The sequence below is a fragment of the Mesoplodon bidens genome (assembly GCF_964165515.1).
Source record: "Mesoplodon bidens genome assembly, chromosome: 10".
Classification (NCBI taxonomy): domain Eukaryota; kingdom Metazoa; phylum Chordata; class Mammalia; order Artiodactyla; family Ziphiidae; genus Mesoplodon; species Mesoplodon bidens.
The window spans coordinates 4,170,264-4,191,046 of NC_138172.1; the positions used below are offsets into that span (position 1 = coordinate 4,170,264).

General features: G+C 52.2%; 1 protein-coding gene across 1 annotated transcript in view; it reads right to left on the reverse strand.

Annotated features, from left to right (window-relative positions):
* The window catches only part of GRIP2 (glutamate receptor interacting protein 2), a gene marked incomplete at its 5' end in the record, with an annotated part of 121,134 nt that extends 101,416 nt beyond the window's left edge, over positions 1–19,718 (reverse strand). Inside the window, one exon of the mRNA XM_081246883.1 lies at positions 19,664–19,718. Coding sequence (XP_081103009.1) covers positions 19,664–19,718 — 55 coding nt within the window. The remainder of the gene's footprint in view (positions 1–19,663) is intronic.
* Between the last annotated feature and the right edge of the window lie 1,065 nt (positions 19,719–20,783).

Genomic DNA, 20,783 nt, shown 5'->3' on the forward strand with positions numbered 1-20,783 from the left:
TCATCTGGGAAATGGGCATAATATACTATGATTGGTCTCATAGGAACTGTTGTGAGGATTAAGTGAAATAAATGGTGTACACACAGGTGCTAATAAACATTATGAATGAAAGGGTTTTTTTCTTTCTTATTTATTGGGTGAGTCAATGATGAGGTAAGAGAGCCCTGGGCTGGATTGTCTCGCATTGGGTGAGCCACGTCAGCTGCTTTCTCTCTCTGACCCTCGATTTCTTCATCCATAAAATGGGTCTGCTTCTTATAAGTTAAACATACACTTGGTCTGCAACCCCGTAATCCCACTCCTGGGTATTTAGCCAACAGAGATGGAAACGTGCGTTCACACAAACCCTTTTCTATAAGGGCACCTAGCAGCTTAAGTCAAAGCAACCCAAGACCAGGAACCACTCAAATGCCCATGAACAAGAGACTGAATAAAGACACTCCCTGGATACACTCAGCAAGAAAAAGAACGAGGTACTGAGACAAAGCAGCATGCGAGGATCTCAAGACATGCTGAATGTGCAAAAACTATACACGTATGATCCCATTTCTATGAAACTCTAAAAAAGACAAATCGGGACTTCCCTGGTAGTCCAGTGGGTAAGACTCCGTGCTCCCAATGCAGGGGGCTGGGGATCGATCCCTGATTGGGGAACTAGAGCCCACATGCATGCCACAACTAAGAGTCCGCATGCACAACTAAGAGTCCGTGTGCTGCAACTAAGACCCAGTGCAGCCTAAATAAATAAATAAATATATTTTTTTAAAGACAAATCAAATTTATACTGATGAACAGCAAATGGGTGCTTGCCAGGGTCTGGCAGGAAAAGGAGGGGCACAAGATAGCTTTGGTGGGTGATGGGAACACTCTAATTATGCATGGATTGGGCCAGTGTTTACGCAGGTGTATACATCTGTCAAAACTTTCAAACTGTACACTGACAATGAGTACATTTTACTGTATGTAAGTTATACCTCAATACAGTTAATTTTAAGAAGGTTCCCGAGACAACCTTCTTGCAAACTTTCCTGGGCCGGTCTGTGATCGGATATCATGTGCCAGTGGACAGGCCGCACTTTGTCACCCTGCAACCAACTCTACAGGTGGGAGGGACTGGGGACATTTCTTTGGGTGGTACCAGAAAAGGAGCCCAGGGCGGCGGCTGCATTGGGATTCCCCCATGAAGGTGACAATGCCACAGCTCTGGGATCAGGCTGACATGGACTGGAATCCAGCCTCCCATCTTCACTAACCTGCTATGCCACCTGGGCAAAGTAGTTTCTCTTCCTGAGGCTCAGTTTCTGGAACATTCCTCTGGGTCAAGGTGAACAGAGCTCCTGGCTCTGGGCTGAACACCAGGCATGCAGTCAGCCCTCATCTAAACCAGGAGACCAGCACAGAGAGGGAGCACCTCCCCAGAGGCTCCCAGCTCCGCAGTGGCAGAGGTGGCCAGAAGCTCTTCTATGCCATTCCTCCGGGCAGTGAGGCAGCCCTGTCCATCGCATGCATAATGGCCTCCTCTGCCACTAATTACCATAATTCTCCTGTCAGTGTCACAGCATGCCCCTTTCCTCCAGCATAGCGGCTGATGGCTAAACCACCTCACGTCAGGGCACTCAAGAGAGCTGCTGACCCCACCATGGGACTTCATGCCGGATGCAGGAGCTGCTTCCCCAGCAGCCTGGGGGACTTCATAGGGTGAACTGTGTCCCCTGCCAGCTAGAGGACTCTGCAGAACAGAGCTGGTCTGGCCACCCCTGCACCCCAGAACCCAGAGCAGATGTGAACCAATACCTGTTAATGAGTAGGGAATGAAAACCACACCCAGGGCTTCCCTGGTGGTGCAGTGGTTGAGAGTCCGCCTGCCGAAGCAGGGGACGCGGGTTCATGCCCCGGTCCGGGAGGATCCCACATGCCGCGGAGCGGCTGGGCCTGTGAGCCATGGCCACTGAGCCTGCGCGTCCGGAGCCTGTGCTCCGCAATGGGAGAGGCCCCAACAGTGAGAGGCCCGCCTACCACAAAAAAACAAACAAAAAAACCCCACCCAGTTCCTGGTGGCCTCAGAAGGTTCTCCTCCCCTCTCCCTCTGCTGAGGTCATGTGGCCTCTCCTGTCCTTTCCTCAGTGGTTTCTCCCAGCCTCAGGTGAGAAGGGGACAAATACATCTTTACATTGCCACATGGTGCTTATTTAAATAAGCAACTCTGTTGCTCTGTGATGGTTCACTTTACGTGTCAACTTGGCTGGGCTATGGTGCCCAGCTGTTTGGTCAAACCCCAGTCTAGACATTGCTGTCAAGATATTTTGTAGATGTGATTGACATTTACAATCACCTGACTCTGAGTGAAGCAGATGACCCTCCACTATGTGGGTGGGCCTCACCCCATCAGTTGAACATCTTAAGAGCAAAGACCGAGGTTCCCCCAGAAGAATTCTGCCTAAAGAGTACAGCGTAGAAACCGTGCCTGAGTCTCCAGCCTGCCTGAGCTGCCCTATGGATTTCTGTATGCCAACCCCACCATCACGTCAGCCAATTCTTTACAATAAATCTCTCTTTTTTGATAAATATATAAATAGATAGATCTCTCATCCATTCTGTTTCTGTGGAACTAATACACTCCGAGCCCACTCTCCTCATCCAAATGAACTGAGGCCTCCACCGTGGACGTCAGTTGTTTTTGCTCATCCAACATCTAGACTCTGGTCTTCTGGTAACAACACTCTAATTATGCTCTGGGGAGATGCCCTCCCCCACCCTCTGTCCATGCAGTTCATGGGGCTGACCTTGCCTCCAAGGCGGGCATAGCCAGGTGTAGCCAGTCAGATCAGTTCATTCTCCAGGCCACAGTGACTGGCTGAGGAAAAGACATGTGACCCAACACTGTCCAGTGGGGGATGGCCCCAGGACTTTTGCTGGAGCCATCTGTGCTTTCTTTTTCCACCGGACTGTAGAATGGTATGAGTCTGGGGCAAAGCCATCAGCATAGAGAAAGAAAGACAGGGAATAGAGAGACAAAGCTCTGATGTCATCCTTTGAGCCCCTGGATTCAGCCCTTCCTGAAGCTGTTATGAGCATGTAAGTTCTCTTTCTTGCTTGTGCCAGTTGGGGTTGGGTTTCTGTCATTTGTAACCCAAAGCTTCCTGCCTGATACTGCCTCCTCTGCAGGCTTGACAGTAAGCAGGTGGCCACGGCTCACGTGAGAGGGCCTGGTTTGTTTTGGACTCTGGTGTGTGCAAGCCTGAAGCAGAGCTGATGAGCAGAGCGGCCAAGGGAAGGCTGAGGAGGGAAGAGTGGGAAAAGAGACCCAGCACCGGGCTGCCAGGGGGACAGGCTGGGAGAGAGGAGACAGCGGTTGGTGAATGTATCCCGTGTTGCTGTGGGTGTGATATACCTGCACTTCCTCTCTCCAGGGAACCTGCAGTAAAGTGACGTTTCCACTCCCACCCTCAGTGCATGATGGTCCCACTGCTCCACCTCCGCACAGACACTCCGCAGTTTCAGCGTTTTCAACATGGGCCCTCTGATGGGTACCTCTCTCTGGTTTAATTTCCATTTCCCTCTGTGAGATGCTGCCAAGCACCTTTTCACACATTTACTGATCATTTGGATCTCCTTTGTGAAGTGCCCGTTCAGGTCTCTTGGCCAATTTGCTATTAGGTTGTCTGTCCTTTTCTTGTTGATTTATAAGAGCTCTTTATATATTCTGGATAAGTCCTTTGTCTGCTGGCGATATATGCTACATATGACTGCAAGGTGGGCACAGAGAGAGACGACAGGCTATTCACGAGACTCGGGCTTATTCAGGATGAGTCTAAAAGAGGTCAAGTTGCAAAGCTTAGATATTTTAGGAATCTTTGACCCTCACACCTTGATTACATGAAAGACTCAAGCACAGGCCAGGGAGAGCAAAAAAGCAGGAGGGCAGGGGAAGGAGGAAGAGGACCAACAAGTATTTGCCCTGTGCCAGGCCCTATGCCAGAGGTGTCACTTGCTTCACCTCATGTGCCTGTGCAGCCCTGGCCTTCCCAGAACATGCAGACCTGTCCGCACCTCAGGGCCACTGCACTGGCTATTCCCTCTGCCCGTGCAATTCCCCACTCCTTCTCATCGTCCAAGTGTGTGCTTGACCGTCACCTCCTCAGGGCAGCCTTCCTGAGGACCACAGCTGAGGGGGGTCTCCACTCCCTGAACACCTTGCCTTGGCTACATTCTCATTTCACGGCCTGTCATTAGAGTGGACATCCATTTGTTGACAAGGTGCTTGCCTGGCTCGCACACTAGGATGTAAGATCCATTGGGCAAGGTCCTGTCTGTCTTATTCACACTGTACCCACAGGGCCTAAGGCAGTGTCTTCACATATCAGCTGCTCAGCAAACATCTGTCGAACAAACAAATGAACAAGTCTCATGACAAACCTGTCAGGTAAATACCAACACTGTGCCCATTTCACAGGTGAAGACACTGAGACTCAGAGGAGTCAGGTAACTTGTCCAAGGTCTCAGAAGGAGTGAGGGGAATCCCAGTCTTTCTGAGTCTGCAGGCTGCCCTTGCCCCCTACCCCTCTCCACGTTTCTTTCAGCTCTGGGGGTGGCAGTTCCCTGAATTGTTATCCTGTCTTATAACTGGACTTCCTGGCTCCCAGATGAGCTGGGTGAGGGGAACAGAAGAACTGAATGCAGTGGGGAGAGTGTGAGGCTGGGGCCCCTGCCAAGACGCCAGTGCACGAACCAGAAACAGGTCAAGTATGCAAAAACTCGGCTCACCAGAGTGGCCAAAGCATCTCCAGAGATGCCCCGGGAGTCCCTCAGCCCAAACCCCACCAGCTTTGACGGGGAGCTCACCCCCTCCCAGGGTAGTCTGGCCCAGTTCAGAGGGGAGCAAGAGGTGTTGGGGCCTTCCTTAACCTGAGCTTAGCTGGGAAGCCTGGAGGGGATGCCCAGCACTTCCTGAACTGGGAATTCTGAGCGCTGCTGGACACATGGCAAGAAATTAGGTTAAAGCAGGAATAATCAGCTCATTAACCCCCTTGCTAGACTCCACACACACACAGAACCTGCCTCAGAGCGACGCTGCCTACTGTCGCTGTCTGCCTGGATCTGGGTGGAACGGTACAAGTGAGATATTTTATGTATGTGTTGTGCATATTTATTAGGAAGAAGCAAATAAATTAGCTGCTTGCCATCTGCAACAACCAGCCCACATTAAGTTCCCTCCCTCCTCCTCCACCTCAGGAGGGGCCACACCAGCAAAGCCCAGGTCCTGTAAAGAAGGGGCTCCTTTCTAGTAAGATTTTTCTCCAGAGTTTGAACAGCCCTAGAATGACAATTTTTCTGAAAACAAATTGATATCAGGTACTATTCTAGGCCATTTGCCAATAGCTGATCCTCCCATCAAGCCTGGGAGGTGGGCATACTGTAATCCTCATTTTAAAGATGAAGACGTGGAGGCTCAGAGAGGTCAGGTCACTTGCCCAGGGTGACACAGCAAATGAGTGGAGGAGCTGAGCTCAAGTCAGGGGAGGCTGAAAGACTTCTGCATTGTACTGGGGAGAAAGGCTGAACCAGGAGGCAATTATATTCTGGTTCTGTTGCTAGTTGCTGTGGGGTCCAGCCTGGTCCCTTAACTCTCCTGGCCCTTCTCTGTTGAATGGGACAATGAAACACAATAGGACAGACTTCACATGGGGGAAAGGCAAATCGCCCCCCGTTGAAAACCTGAGTGGCCTTCAAGCACACCACGGAGGCTCCTGACTCCCCACCCTTAAAGGGGCCAGACAGCCCCCCACACCTGCCCCAGACTTGCTGTACAGCTCTGGGCACATAAGTGAACCTCTCAGAGCCTCAGTGTTCTCCTCTGTAAAATGGAAAAACAACTGGGTTGGGGAGGGCACAGGCTGTGGGGAAGAGGATCTCATGGATATGGAAAGCCTCGTAGGCCTGGTGGAGGCAGGCAGCAGGCTGGGGCCAAGGACAGAGGGGCAGGAGGGAACCCAGAATGCCTGATGGTGCTCCAGAGCCCAGAGACGGGCTGTGACTTGCCCAGGGCCACACAGCAATCACAACCATGGGGAGTCTCAGACCAACTGCCTCCCAGGCTGCGGAGACAGCCCAGGGCACTGAGCCCAGCACCATCCAAGCTCAGCCTGGATCTGAATGTTTTATGAAGCGCCATAAATCTCCTCAGAGTCACTCCTGCCCGCAACCCACAAACCCTGCCTCACTGCCTCTGCCTCTGCCTGCCTGCAGGCCCTTTTCATTAAATTAAGTGCAGAATCCGATGCAATTGCTTTTGATTTTCCCCGAGCGGTCACCTGCCACCTCCCTCCAGGGTGCCCGCAGGGCCACGGCTGCTGCAGGGCGCTCACACATACCCTCACAGACAGTATAGAGATTTCTAAATAAAAAATAATTTTTTTTTTTTTTTGGTACGCGGGCCTCTCACTGTTGTGGCCTCTCCCGTTGCGGAGCACAGCACAGGCTCCGGACGCGCAGGCTCAGCGGCCATGGCTCACGGGCCCAGCCGCTCCGCGGCACGTGGGATCTTCCCGGACCAAGGCACAAACCCATGTCCCCTGCATCGGCAGGCGGACTCTCAACCACTGCGCCACCAGGGAAGCCCTAAAAAATAATTTTTTAAGATGTTTGATTTAGTATCTTCACAGCTGACATTAAGTGAGCCCCCACTAGGTGCCAGCACAGGCCCCTGAAAGCCCCAGGAGGCAGAATCGGCCCAGTTCACACAGAGGGACAGTTCAGACCAAACACAGGCCCACAGGGTCCCCAGTTCCTGGGCCGAGGGAGTTAGGGAGTGGGGAGCTGCAGATGCGCAGAGCCAGCTCGTCCTAGGGCCACTGTCAGAGAGAACAGGTGTGAGATGCAGCAGGAAGGAAACAGGTCAGACTCAGAAGGAGGCCAGACGGCAACCCTGGTGCACCCTATATTGAGCAAGTCTCAGCCCTCCGACTCCTTCACGAGGAGGGAACAACAGTAACAGCAGTTGTTCAACTGGGCACATAATGTGGGCCAGGCCATGCAAAGGCTTCCCAGGACTCTCTGAAGAAATCCAGACTCCTCCCCTCGGCCTGTGGGGCCCTTTTGAGCCCTCCGGCCTCACCCCACTCCACTCTCCTGCACGCTGGCCTCCATTCCTCAAACACACCAGGCACATTCCTGCCCCAGGGCCTCCCTGCTCTTCCCTCTGCCTGCAGAGCTTCTCTCCCAGGTCTTCCCTTGGCTGGTCCCAGCACAAATGTCATCTCCTCCAGAAGGCCCTCCTTGACCACCTCGTCACCCTTTATCATCTCACCCCATTTCCTTGTCTTCCTTTGCTTCTGTGAACTCTTATTTATTTGTTCACCTATTCATGGCCCAGCACCCCTGCTCCATAAGGACAAAGACTGTCTCGTTCGCTGCTGTAGCCCCAGCACTTAGAGCAGCGACTAGCACCTAACAGGTCGTGGTTAAACAACTGAAGAATGAATGAAAGCAGGGAAGGAAGGAATCAGCCCACATGGGGTCTGGTGCCGGGGACAGGACACAAGCAGGAGGGAGGCAGCAAATGCCTGGGGTCCTGAAAGATGAAGACAGCCCCTTCCCTGCCCCCACCCACCAAGGTTAGTTCCCTGAATCCAAGGTGCTCAGGGGAGGGGGTGGCTTCTCAGAGGGAGCAGGGAGACGTCATGGGATACAGAGAGGGAGAAATGGTCTAGAACATGAGAAATAGCAACACTCCAGGAGATTATGTAGCCATTAAAAGTGACAAGTGTGAGAAATAACATCTGCAGAGGAAAAAGCCCAAGCAGAACTGCCTTACAGGCTGATGACAACCACAAGTAAGCTGAGTCTCACTGCGCCTCAGCAAAATGCTGGAAACAACTTTGTTATCCAACTTGCAGGGAAGAGGAGCAGGTAAATTAACTATGCCCCCGTACAGCCACTTGACGGGGCATTCTGCAGCTAGAATAATCCAGGGAGATGCTGACCCTATAAAGCTAAGTGAAGAAAAAGCAAAACATAAAATGGTATATGTCATATGATCTAAACAAAAATAGACAGTGGAAAAAAGACTGGAAGAAAATGCACCAAAGCGTCCCTGGATAGTGAGCTGATGGAGGATGATTTTAGTTTTCTTCTTGGTCTTTATCCTTCTTTTCAAAATGGTCTACATTTAACAATAATTGCATGCTTAATCCGGGAGAAAGTAACTTAATTTAAAATGATACTCTTATTATTATTTTTTAATGATAGCAAGAGGCCAGAGGAGTGTGCACTTACCAGTGCTGCATGGGGTGGGGGGCTCTGCAATATCTTTTTTTTAATTGATACTGCTGTGTTTAATTATTTTAAATAGTTTGAATGCCCAAAAAACATTTTACAAGATTTCTTTTTTGGAAATATAGACAAAGGAAGAACCAGGAAACTGGTCAACAGGAGGGTCAGGAGGCCAGTCCCAGCTCAGGGACCAAGTGGGGCCTTCTCCCCTCTGGGCCTCAGTCTCCTGGTCTGTAGAATGGGGTTAACCATCTTTGCCTCCCATTGTTGCCATAGGATCCAGGCCTCTAGAGAAGTGGTGTGCCCGTGTCCAGCACTTAGCAGATGCTCAGTAAATGCTGGTGCCCTCTGCCCTCCAAGCAAGGGAAACCCCAGCCAGGGTCCTCCCTACTGCTACACTCCCATCAGGTAGGCAGGGAGTGGTCCCCAAACCCTTTTGATCTTGCACTCCCATCTACAGAAAATGTTTGTACATTCCTCTGCAGTAACATATGCATATTATGTATGTAATACCCATGTTTCACTATATCTGTGTATCACATCATACAATATACACAGACATAGAAAAAAATTAAATTGTGATAAAACATAAACGTAAAGCAAACCTCTTAATATTTTTTCCATCTTCCTCCTCAAGAAATGTCCTGGGTGTGGCAGCCACACCCCAGTATGGGGACCACTAGCTGAACCTGTGAGCTCCTGCAGGGCAGAGGTCACCGAGGGCTCAAGCAGCAAATTGTCCCAGCAAATTGTTGATGCTCAGTCAAGAGCAGTTTGGAGGGAGGTTCAGGCTGGTTTACATTTGAAAGAAACAAAACAACCGCCAAAAGTCACTCAAACCAGAATCTGACCCCTCCACCAAGAACCCCAGAGAGCGGGACCAGGTAATCTCTGAGGGGGGTCTTTCCTGCGGTTCCCAGGCATCACCCTTCCCCCAGCCCCTCCCCACTCACTTGAGGGAGGTGGCCTCTCTTGGGAGGCCGGGAGGCCACAGTGATTTACACCCTCCTAGGGCCCAGCCTCACTATAAAATACAGCTGCCCTCCAGGACTCCTGCCAACCCAGAGCCAGCTGCCCATAAACCCCAGGCATAAATCTCGAGACCCAGTTCCATCAGGACAGAAGGCAGACAGTAAATTCATGGCTCCAGGGCCTCTAGCAGCAGACCCTCCTGGGAGAATTCATTTTTCACCCTAGGATAAATTACCCTTGCTGGAGGGGAGAGGTGAAGAATTTGTTTATTCGGTTGAAAAAATGGTTGTTTGAAGGGCACCCTCATGGGGCTCCCCAACGGGGCTGCCAGCTCCCAGGGCTATGCAGCCAGATGCCTCCAGGACTGGGATCTCTCGGCAGGCCCCTCTCACTCAGCGCCCTAAAACGCATTCCTGCACATCCCCCAGCTCAGTGAAAGATACCAGAGTAACCCCCCAGGCCCTGAGGAATCCCAGTCAGGAAACCCTGAGTGTCACCAGGTCGGCCAGGTCCCCAGCATGGTCCTCTGCCATGTCTGGCCTATTCCGCTGCCTGCTTCCCTCTGCTTGGGGCTTCAGCCTCCACCCTGCTGCACAGACAGGCCTGAGGCCAAACCAAAGCCACTACCTATCTAGCTTGGGGGACCTTGAACAAGTAAAACCACCTCAAATCTTTATCTTTTTTGTAAAATCACACAAATTCCCTAAGGGAGTATAAGTCAGAACAGCCATTTTGGAAAGGCGCGTGGCCTCGGGGCTGGGAGTGATCTATTTCCCATCCCCAGTCTGATGTATCAGCTTTATGTTGAACTTTTAAAAGTACCAATATTTGAGTCACTCTTCTTTGTGTCCAATATATCTCCTAATAAAAGAGCGAAGTGCAGAAATGCATGGTAGCAGGCCACCACTTGTGTAAAACAAGGGGAAGAACAGGAATGTATAGTTGCTTATTATGCATAGAAGAAACTTCTAGAGGGATACGGTAGAAACAGATGATGGTGTTTACCTCCTGTGAGAGAGGCGGGGACTTGGCAAACAGAAGACAGACGCTGGGGAATGACCCTTCGCTGATGTTTTGAGGTTTTGTGGTTTTTTTTCTTATCTGAACCATGTGACCCTTGAGTTCTCACGCCAGTCCCCTGTTGATGGACGGCTGGTTTATGCCCTTTGGTTTTCTTCATTAACACTGCAATGAACATCCTTATCCACTTTGCTTTATGCATCTATGTTAGATTTGTCTCGAGAATACTTAGAAAAGGGATGGCTGGCTCAAAGGATGTGAGCACTTCCCATATTGACAGGTAACTGTCAAACTGGCCTCCAAAATGACCCTACCCGCTTGTTGCATACGTCAGTCTCCGCTCCCCCATGGTCTCACCAACAGTAGACACTATTCATTTTTTCATTTCCCCTCAAAATTGATATTGTGCTGTGGTTTCTATGAGCATTTTCCTAATGCTAACAGAATCATCCCCGGAGATGGTGAGGTTGACCATCCTTTCATTCACTTTCTGGCCATTTGTGTTTCTTCATCTAGTAACTTCCTGCTTGCATCCATTATATCCTCCCAGACTGCTTATCTTTTCTTATTGATTTGCAGACCTCCTTGCACTCTGGATACTATCCTTTATCAGGTGTGTATGTTTTAAAGACTTTTCCTCCTGGTCTGTGGCTTGTCTTTGAACCTTGTAAATAGTTTCCTTGGTCATACAAAAGTTTTACATTTTTATGTGGCCCAATCTCTCCATTCTTTCTTTCATGGCATCTGCTTTTGGAGCTTCTATCTCCTCATCTGCTAACCTGGCCTTGCAGGGTTGATACAAGGAGTGAATAAGGCATCCAGCAATGCTGAGCAAATGCTCCTAAAAATGACAAGGATAGTCATTTTGGGGGGGTCTCCCTGCCTCACCCTGCCTCCCAGCCCCCTCAACAGCCAGCAGGAGCTTTTTGAAGATAATCACTCTCCTGCTTGAAACCTTTCAGCTACCTAAAGAAATGATGCTTAAACTTCTTTAGTGGGTGAATTCAAGGTCTCATGCACTGGGCAGGTGCGTGAATGTGTCATCGGTTGGATGAGGGCTGTGGTGACCACGCTCCACAAGGAACAACAGAAACGCAAGTCCAGGGTTGCCAGATCCTCTGAAGAAAGCTGCACATCTGTTTTTCCTATGTGAAATCTCCCCCTGCCTTCTCCCACACGCACTTAAAATTTAACGGCAACTAATTTTTTTAAGCCACTGCCAGCATCAAGCGAGGTCTATTTATGAGTTGGATGTGCCCATCTCTACCCTCACAATCTAGCCCCAACCCACCGTTCCCGAATTGTGCCCCACTCCCCACACGTACATACACCTCATGCAGCTGACATGCAAGCCATACTGCACAGCTGTGGACACAGCATGTTTTTTTGAACTCTGTTTTACACATGCTGATCTCTCTGCCTGAAATGCCCTTCCCTGCTCCTTTTGTTCCTGGACAACTCATCATTGCTCTTTGAAACTCAAGTCAGATGTCAACGTCAATTCCCCAACCCAGACAGAATTCCATGCTCCTTCCTTGAGCACCCCATCACTCATGACTCGTGGGACCGGAATTCCAAAGGAAGCAACCTGGGGTCACAGAAAGAGCCCCGGCTCGGGAGAAAGACATTCCTGGGATGAAACTCCTGCTCTGCCACGTCCCAGCAGTGCATTCTCGGGCAAGTGACTTAACCTCTCTGTGCTTCAGGTGCCCAACTGTGAGACAGAGATAATGAGCCCTATACGTGGTTGGGTTTCTGGGAAGATAAAATGAAATGGTATAAGAGAATGACACGGCACATAGTAGGGACTTAATAATAGTTTGCGGAATGAAAGAATAAACTTTAAAAACGAACAAACAGTGCTCGCTTCGGCAGCACATATACTAAAATTGGAACGATACAGAGAAGATTAGCATGGCCCCTGCACAAGGATGACACACAAATTTGTGAAACGTTCCATATTTTTTTACAAAAACGAACAAATATTTCCTCAGAATGCTCTGAACTCAGCACATGGAAAAGTTAGCTAATTTTCCGGAATGGAGCCTGGGGGTTATCTAAACTCCTGTGCCTGCCCTTTATTGCCATCTCCTGATTTCAGAGAAGGCCATGGACCACCTACCCCTCAGTTGCATGCATTCTGAGGAGCCATTCAAGCCAAGGACTGCAGAGGAGTGAGTCCCTGGAGTGTAAACTGAGGCACACCAGCCAAAGGAAGAAGAGTGGGCACAGCCAAGCCCCTGGTGTTTGGGAAGCACAGCAAGAGGCAACAGCCCACAGGTGCTCCGTGAGATCAGAGGCCTTCTTGGTCTTCAGTACTGTGTGCTCACGTCTGGCATACAACAGGTGCTCAAAAAGCGTCTGCTAATTGAATGGATTATTAATTAAATAATACAAATAAGGATGCTTTGCAAAGCATAAGCTGCCGTACAAATGCAGTTCGCCGTGAGCGGGGTCCCTGCCGCCGCCACACTCAGGCCTGTGCTGGCCTGCTCCCAGGTTGGCATCCCTGCGCTGGATACTGCAGACCCACAGATGGATGGGACGGGGTTTCTGCCCCATGGAGCTCTGAATCTAGCGGAGGAGACAGATGAACAAACACAGTTATCCTCCAACAGGAGAGGGGCCAGGACAAAAACATGGTGGGAGACAGGGGGAGGGGGCAACACGAAGCCGCACCTTGGCCTGGTCTCAGACCGGAACTAGAGGAAACGATAATTTGCTGGGTGAAGAAGAGGGTAGGGGAGAGGCACTCCAGGCAGAGGCAGCAGCCTGAGCAAAGGCTCAAAGGTGGGGCGGAGCAAGGTCTGTGCACAATTAAGGAGGAAAGAAAGGTTGCTGAAGCCAGATCTCAAAGGGCCTTGAATATCACAGGTCTCCAGCTTCAAAGGGAGTGTCGTTTGACCCCTCAGAGTGCGTTTGAATTGGTGTTCAGCATTTTAAAGTTGGGAGGTAGTACGTCAAACTCTGGTTTTTTAGCTTCTCTAGAAAAAAATCAGAAGATCTGGTGGGCTGAGCCAGGGCTCCTATAAAGTCTAACTCTCTGGTTCAACTTTGTCCCCCAGGCCCATTTCACTCCCTTTGCCCACAAATATTTATCCAGCAACTACTACGTGTCAGGCCATGTGCTAGTTCCTGAGCATACAATGAAGAATAAGACAGGCATAGTCATAGCCCTCATGGTACTTACATATTGGTGGGAGAGAAAGGCAATAAACAAGAACATAACGTAAGTTCAGGCAGTACAAAGAGCTGGGAAGGAAAAGAAAGTTACAGGACTAAAGGGTGCAATTTTAGATGGGATGGCTGGGAGGGCCTCTGTGAGGAGGAGACAGTTGTGCAGATCTAAATGTAGTGAGTGAACCAGGCCCATAAGAGATGAAAGATCAACTCAGAAAAAGGAACAGCGAGTACAAAGGCCCTGCGGCCTCCTTCATCTTTTGGGTTACTTGCCTTGCCCCTTTAAGCACTTAAGTGTGAGACCCCTACTCCAGGTAATGGAGCATAATGGGTAATGGGTAAGCAGGTGTAAACCACCCCCAGATGCATGTTTCAGATAAAACACTTCTGACCAGTAGTGAGGGAGGCATGGGAAATAGGGATATGGGTGGAAGGCATTGTATGGTTTTTTCCTGTTGGAAAAAAGTAATAGGATGACAAGGAAAAGGCAGAGAAGGTTCATCGTACATGGCACGTTCAAACTTGAGCCCAGGACAGAGAAGCCAAGAGTGAGAGCAGGGAAATCCCCATTTCCTTCCTCACGAGCTGCATCACCTGCCAAGCCCTGCAAAGTGGGACGCAGGGGTGGGAGGAGAGAGACGGATAATGATAAATCTCCTGCAGCCCTGGAGCTGTTTGCTGTTGTTGTGTTTTTTTTCCCCCAAGCCTACCTGGGCTGCTGCTTTAGAAAGTCAACTGCAAAGGAAACACTTTGATGGGGTTTTGGTTTTTTGTCTCCCCATCCCCTTTCTAAGCAAAATTAAAGTGTAGATTCCTTGTCCTTTTGCCCACAAAGTAAAAGAAAAAGAGATACTATTGTTTTAAAAGAGGAGAGGAGAGAAAAACCCTACAATCTTATACCATTCTTCTTGGCTGCGCCAGGGGAAGGAGGCGATTCTGCACAATGACATCATAGTCTGTGTCACGGGACATAACTTCCGCCACTCAAAGCTTTACATGCATTTTTGAAGGTACAGGGAAATGTTTAAAATCGGCTTCAGTGTCGACACTGCAGTTATTAAAACCAAACAAAAGATCCTTTCCCAAGTCTGGCTGGTTATTCTTAAATTTATCTGGGACCCCACTACCTGATTTAAGGCAATGAGCAGATGTTTCACAGCAGGAAGCACATTAGCTCCAGATGCCGCCACTTTGTTCTAGACGTGCACATATATATACTTGCAGACACACACACACACACACACACACACACAGACACACACGGAGGACTTGGGGCAGCAAACGTTCGCAGCTCCCCTGCCAGCACTCGGCATGCCAGCATGGACCGTGTGTAACCTCTGCCTGCAGTTCTGACACAGAGATGAGCAGCGGGAGTTAAGTAGCCAATCAGATCCCACCCCATCGTCTTCCCGTTGTCTCCTAGGTAACAGGCAAAGGGACACATCAGCTAGCTGGATACCACAGGGCCTGGGACGGACACACACACACACACACACACACACACACACACACACACACACACACACACACACACACACACACACACACACACACACACACACACACACACACACACACACACACACACACACACACACACACACACACACACACACACACACACACACACACACACACACACACACACACACACACACACACACACACACACTCCCCTAAAAGCCCATAATTGCAGAGCCGCTGAATGTGACTGTCAGAACCCTGGACAGTTCCCCAAAGGTATTCAATGCCTTTGGTTCCGGTGCACCCGGCAGCTGCAGCTCCCAAAGCTTTCCCACCTCCGCCCCTTTACACATGCATGCCATTCCTCTGCCGGGCATGCCTGTCCCCACTGCCATCTCCATCACTCAAAACCTTGCTCATCTTCGGCTCCAGCCCAAGTCTTTGGTCAAGACTTCCGATGGCTCCCATCACAGAATAAAATCCACGCGCCTCCCCTATGGTGATCTGGCCTTTCACGATCTGGCTCTTCCAGCCTCCTCACTCATCACTCTCCTCCCTCACTCCTTCTTTCTCTTCCTCCAACAGGTGAAACCGGCCCTCCCCACATTATCCCCTGCACACCAGGGCTCTCCTTGGTACTTGCTGTTCCCTCTGCCTACACAGCTCTTCCTTCTGCTCTTGGCATGGCTGAGCTTTCTTGTTCTTTAGTCTTGGCTCAAAAGTTACCTTCTCAGAGAGGCCTCCCCTGAGCCCCCTTGGCCACCCTACCTGAAGAAGTCCCCTCCCCTGGGACTCTCCACCACATCACCTTATGTTCCTGTGTTGTCTTCATTACACTGCTAACTCTGAAACGATCCCATTCCTATTTACTTGTCTACTTGTTCTGTCTTCCCCATTAAAATGTACAGTCTGGGGCTTCCCTGGTGGCACAGTCATTGAGAGTCCGCCTGCCGATGCAGGGGACACGGGTTTGTGCCCTGGTCCGGGAATATCCCACATGCCGCGAAGCGGCTGGGCCCGTGAGCCATGGCCGCTGAGCCTGTGCGTCCGGAGCCTGTGCTCCGCAACAGGAGAGGCCACAACAGTGAGAGGCCCGTGTACCCCCCCCCAAAAAAAAATGTACAGTCTGTTAGAGCAGGGTCTTTGTCTTGTTCATGGCTGTATCCCCAGCCCCCAGAACAGGACCCAATAAATATTTGTTGAATGAATAAAAAGTCATTTCCTCCTGACTGCTTCTATATTTCCCCCTCTCTCTAATAAGAGAGCTGGACGTGATGACTTCTATTAAGCCTCCTGGCTAACATTCCAAGAGTCCATTAGAGAGCAGAAAGGACTGGCATAAGGAGGAAAATTAAGCAGGCCACACCACGGGAAGAACCTGCCAGTGGAGATCTGACCTTCTCCACTGGGTCACAGCGCTCTCCTCCTCTGAGTGGCCTCCCTGATAGGAGCTGGCTGCTGCTTTCAACTTCACGTTCCCCAGGCACTGGGCACCTTGAACTTCTGTTTTCTGAGGGACTGGGAGCAACTTGAAGCTGAGGACTGGGTTTTATTTTTCTGATCCCACACAGAGACCAGGAAGAGCCTGGGGTGGGGTGGGGAGGGAGCCCTCTACAACCATTTACTGTAGTGAATAGAAGAGAATGTGTCGCTGTCTACAGGGCCACAAGTCTCGAGGTGGAGGTTCATTAGAACACAAGTCAGTCTCTCTCTCTCTCACACACACACACACACACACGCACACACTCAAAAGCATCATGAAGCTAGAATCAGAGTTCCCCAATCCCTGCGGCTGCATGTGTTTCTCTTCAAGGGACGTGACTACTACATAAGGTCCTAAAAACTGTGCAGTGATCCAAACACATATGCTGTGTAAGTGTGTGCTGAGCACAACCACACTTTTGGCCAACCTCACTGGGCAAGGCTGGGAGATGGATTCAAGTAGCCACATGGTAGACATAGCCCAGATTGGGCCCCCCAAACCCCAGGAGTGGGGAGCCTCAAGCTGATCATTCAGAATCCAGAAACGCACCCCGAGTCCTGAGTTCTCCAATGACCAGTACACCAGGTCGCTTCTGAAGTGGATGTAAAGATCCAGAAAGGAAAAGCAGGATTAGTATTTCTTGAGCACCTACTACGTGCTAGGCCCTGTTAACATCGACTCTTCAAGACCACCTGCAAGGTTACCCTTCCCACTTTATGGATGAAAAAACCTGAAGCTCAGAAGAATTAAGTAGTGTGCCCAAGGTCACAGAGCTGGCAAGCAGAGGGGCTCAGCTGGAAACATAAATCTGGTCTCCAAGTCCACTCTTCTTTCCCCAGGGCCTTAAATTACACCACATGATAAGCAGATAACCTGGTCTTGTTCAAAATGTCCTGCTGGCCGAAGATCTCCTCTGAGGATGTCAGGCTTGTGCCCCTATCTCTGCATCTCTCTCTGTCACACTCAAGCTTGGATGACCTCCCACCACAAGCCTCTCATCCAGCTGGACCCACATCTACATCTCAGAGTTTCTCATGTGAGACCCAGCCCATGGGATACAATTTTCCCATGGCCCAGAGAAAGCTGGGGATTTTGTCTTTTTAAAAAGTAATTCCCTGCTGGCGCGGGTGGATGCTCCAGCCACCCTCTGATTTAGTGCTGAGGTCAAAGATCAACCTCAAGTAAGATTTTCCAAGGAAAACTCAAATGCTGGGTACCTCATGGCACTGAGGGAGGGAGAAGTGGCCTCCTCTCAAGAATGTGGCCAGTGGCAGGTAAAAGGACTGCAGGCATCACAAGACCCACACACCTTATACGTGTCACCCTTGAGCCTCATGCACACCCACATGAATCTCAAACATGCCACCCATGTGCCTGCATGCACACCAAACACACACACCACCCACATGCCCCACCCATGCCACACACACATGGGGAGTGGGGATGAGAAGCAAGAGAGCAACAACCTCCCTCTCAGGACATCACAGCCCCCACTTCTGAGCCTGCTCTGGGCTGTGCGCTGTGCCCCGGCCAAGACTTCATTTCCTCCTCCCTAGGCCCTCCCCTTACAGACACAGAAAGTGAACCTCGGAGAGAGGGAGTGACTTGTCCAAGACCACAGAGCACTCCTGTGGCTGATTACCGCATTTTCTGAAGGTTGGTGATGGGCACCTGGCTCTGCAAGATTTCTTTCTTTTTTTTTTTTTTTTTTTTTGTGTGTGTGTGTGTGGTACGCAGGCCTCTCACTATTGTGGCCTCTCCCGTTGCGGAGCACAGGCTCCGGACGCGCAGGCTCAGCGGCCATGGCTCACGGGCCCAGCCGCTCCGCGGCCTGTGGGATCTTCCCGGACCGGGGCACGAACCCGCGTCCCCTGCATCGGCAGGTGGACTCTCAACCACTACACCACCAAGGAAGCCCAAGATTTCCTTCTTAATTTACTCCACTCCTTGACTGGCAGCCCTGTCCATCTGCTTCCTCACTCACCGGAAAGGAAGGAAACCTGGGCACCCCCTGTGCAGGAGTTACACACCTGATTTAGCCTTGGGAACAGGACAGGAGGGGCAGGGACCCGCTCTCGCTGTCCCCCTCCTCCCTTCCCCCCCATGCCCTAAACAGGAGCTTCTGGCCTCGTTTGTAAATGGATCCTTTCCCATGAACTAAGCCAGGCCCAGCTCGGGGGGCAGATGGGAAGGCGGGGGACTGGCACTACCAAAATCTTGCCGGTAATATAGACTTAGGTTCACCTCCCAGCTTTACCGCCTACTGCCTGTGTGACCTTGCGCAAGAGGCATTCTCTCTGAAGCTCAGTGCCCTCACCTGTAAGGTGGAAAGAATAGCGCCCTCCTGAGGCGTAGAAGTGAAGGTTAAAGACAGAGGCGGAAGTGAGGGCCTGGGTACACAGTGCCCACTGCCTGTAAGTCCGCCATCGTGCCCACTAAGTGAGCAGAGGGTGGGCAGCTGCCATCCCCACCTCACTCCGCCCCCGACGCGGTGCCGGCAATTCTCAGTCAGCACCGAAGCCGAACTTCCCTCAGCGGTGGCAGAACCTGGGCGCGGGTCCTTCTACTTCCTCCCTCCGCGGCCGGCGGCTCAGACGACAGATAAGCAGTGGAGCAGCCCCGGAGGCGGCCGAGCGGAGGGGGCTGCGCCGCAGCGCTGCTGCAGGGCCAGGCCGCGCAGGAGGTCAGTGCGGCCGGGTCCACGCCCGCCCCGCACCCGCTCCCGCCTCTGGCCTCTTTGCAACTTTGAGGAACTGCAGACTCCGGGGTCGGGGCGGTGTTGCTGCAGGACGTGCGAAGCAAAGTTGGGTCCCAGCGACTACAGCCTCGGGATCCCAAGGCCCCCGCCGTGAGCGCCCGCACACTCGAAGCGCCGGCGAACTCTCGGGGGGCGAGGAGGCACGCGGTCGCCGAGCCGGCCCCGGCCGCTCCAGGAACCGGACCCGCGCGCCGGTCCTGGAGCGTCCAGAGCCTTCGCCGCAGCCCCGCGCGGACGCACTGCCCGGGTCCCACCTCCGCGCGCCTCGTGCAGCCCCCTTGCCGGCTTCCCCCGGCCAGGCTGCGCTCCGCACTGCATTTCCTGCGGTGACCCCTTCGAGCTCCCCGCTTAAGGCGCTCCCCTCCCGCGCCTCGGAGGCAGGCGGACGCCCGCCCCCTCGCCTCCCGCGGGACCCTCAGCGGACGCCCGCGGTCAGCCCCGCGCTGGGCCCGCCCTCCGCGCCCCGCGCCTCGCCGCGCCAGTGCTAACCGGCCTGGGCGGCGGCCGCGTCCTACCTTCGTCCGGCAGCCGCTGCAGGCAGAGCGCGAGGTTCCTCCGCCAGCCCCGCATCCCCGCGGCCGCCCTGCGGCCCGGCCCGGCCTCGCCAGCCCAGCACCGGCCCCGGCCCCGGCCCCGGCCCCGCCCCCGCCGGGCCCGGCGGCGCAGCGCAGCGCTGGGGAGGGCCGCGGGCCCAGGGCGCGGCGGGCATGGGCGGCTGCCGAGGGTCGTGGGGCCCGGGCGGCCGCCAGGCGCTCGGCTTAGCTCCGGAGCCCGCGGCTGAGCAGACGCTGCCAGAGAGCGCGCGCTTTCCCGGGCCCGGGGGCGGGGCGGCGGGCGCGGGCGGGGGCGGCGCGGAGCGAGACCGTGGGGCACCTGCAGCTGCTTGAGCCCGCTCGCCCGGCGAGCCTCCCACTGCCCAGCACACAGCATGTCCCAATAACGCTAATTACCACGAATTAGTTAATGAACGAGCGAAACAATGAATGGTTAAATGGTGAATATGTGAGGGAATGAATGAGTGAATGAATGAGTTGAATAAGCAGGTGTATGGATGAGTGAGAAATGGTAACGGAATGAATGAATGAATGAATAACTGAGTGACTGACTGAATGAATGAGTTAGTGAATTGATGTATGATTTATGTAAATTAATGAGTGAATAAATGGGTGAAGGAATATGTAAACAAATGACTGAGTAAATGAATGAATGGGTGAATCAATGAGTGAGGGAGTGCTCCCAGGCCTCAGGCCTGTACCAGGCAAAGGATCTTCCACAGGAGCTCTCACCCCTGCCCTGAGAGTGGGGTGTTCCAGTTGCATCTTGCGGAGGAGGCACAGGGGGCTCAGAGAGGGCAGGGCCTGTCCGTGGAGCCAGCAAAGGCTGGAGGCTAGTGGTGAGGAGGTCTGTCTGTCTGCAAGCTTTGTCCACTGAACCCCATCACAGTTCCCCTCCATCAGCACGGAAGCCACTGAGCTCAGCAAGTCTCAGAGGCTCTGAGGAAGAACAGGCAGGGAAGGGGCACAGGGGGTCCTATCCTTGGAAGTCAGATTTGCTTCTTCCATTAGAATGGGATGGGGGGGAGGTGTGTGAGCCATCCAGACAAGGGAGTACTACACAGCTATAAAAAGGGAGGAA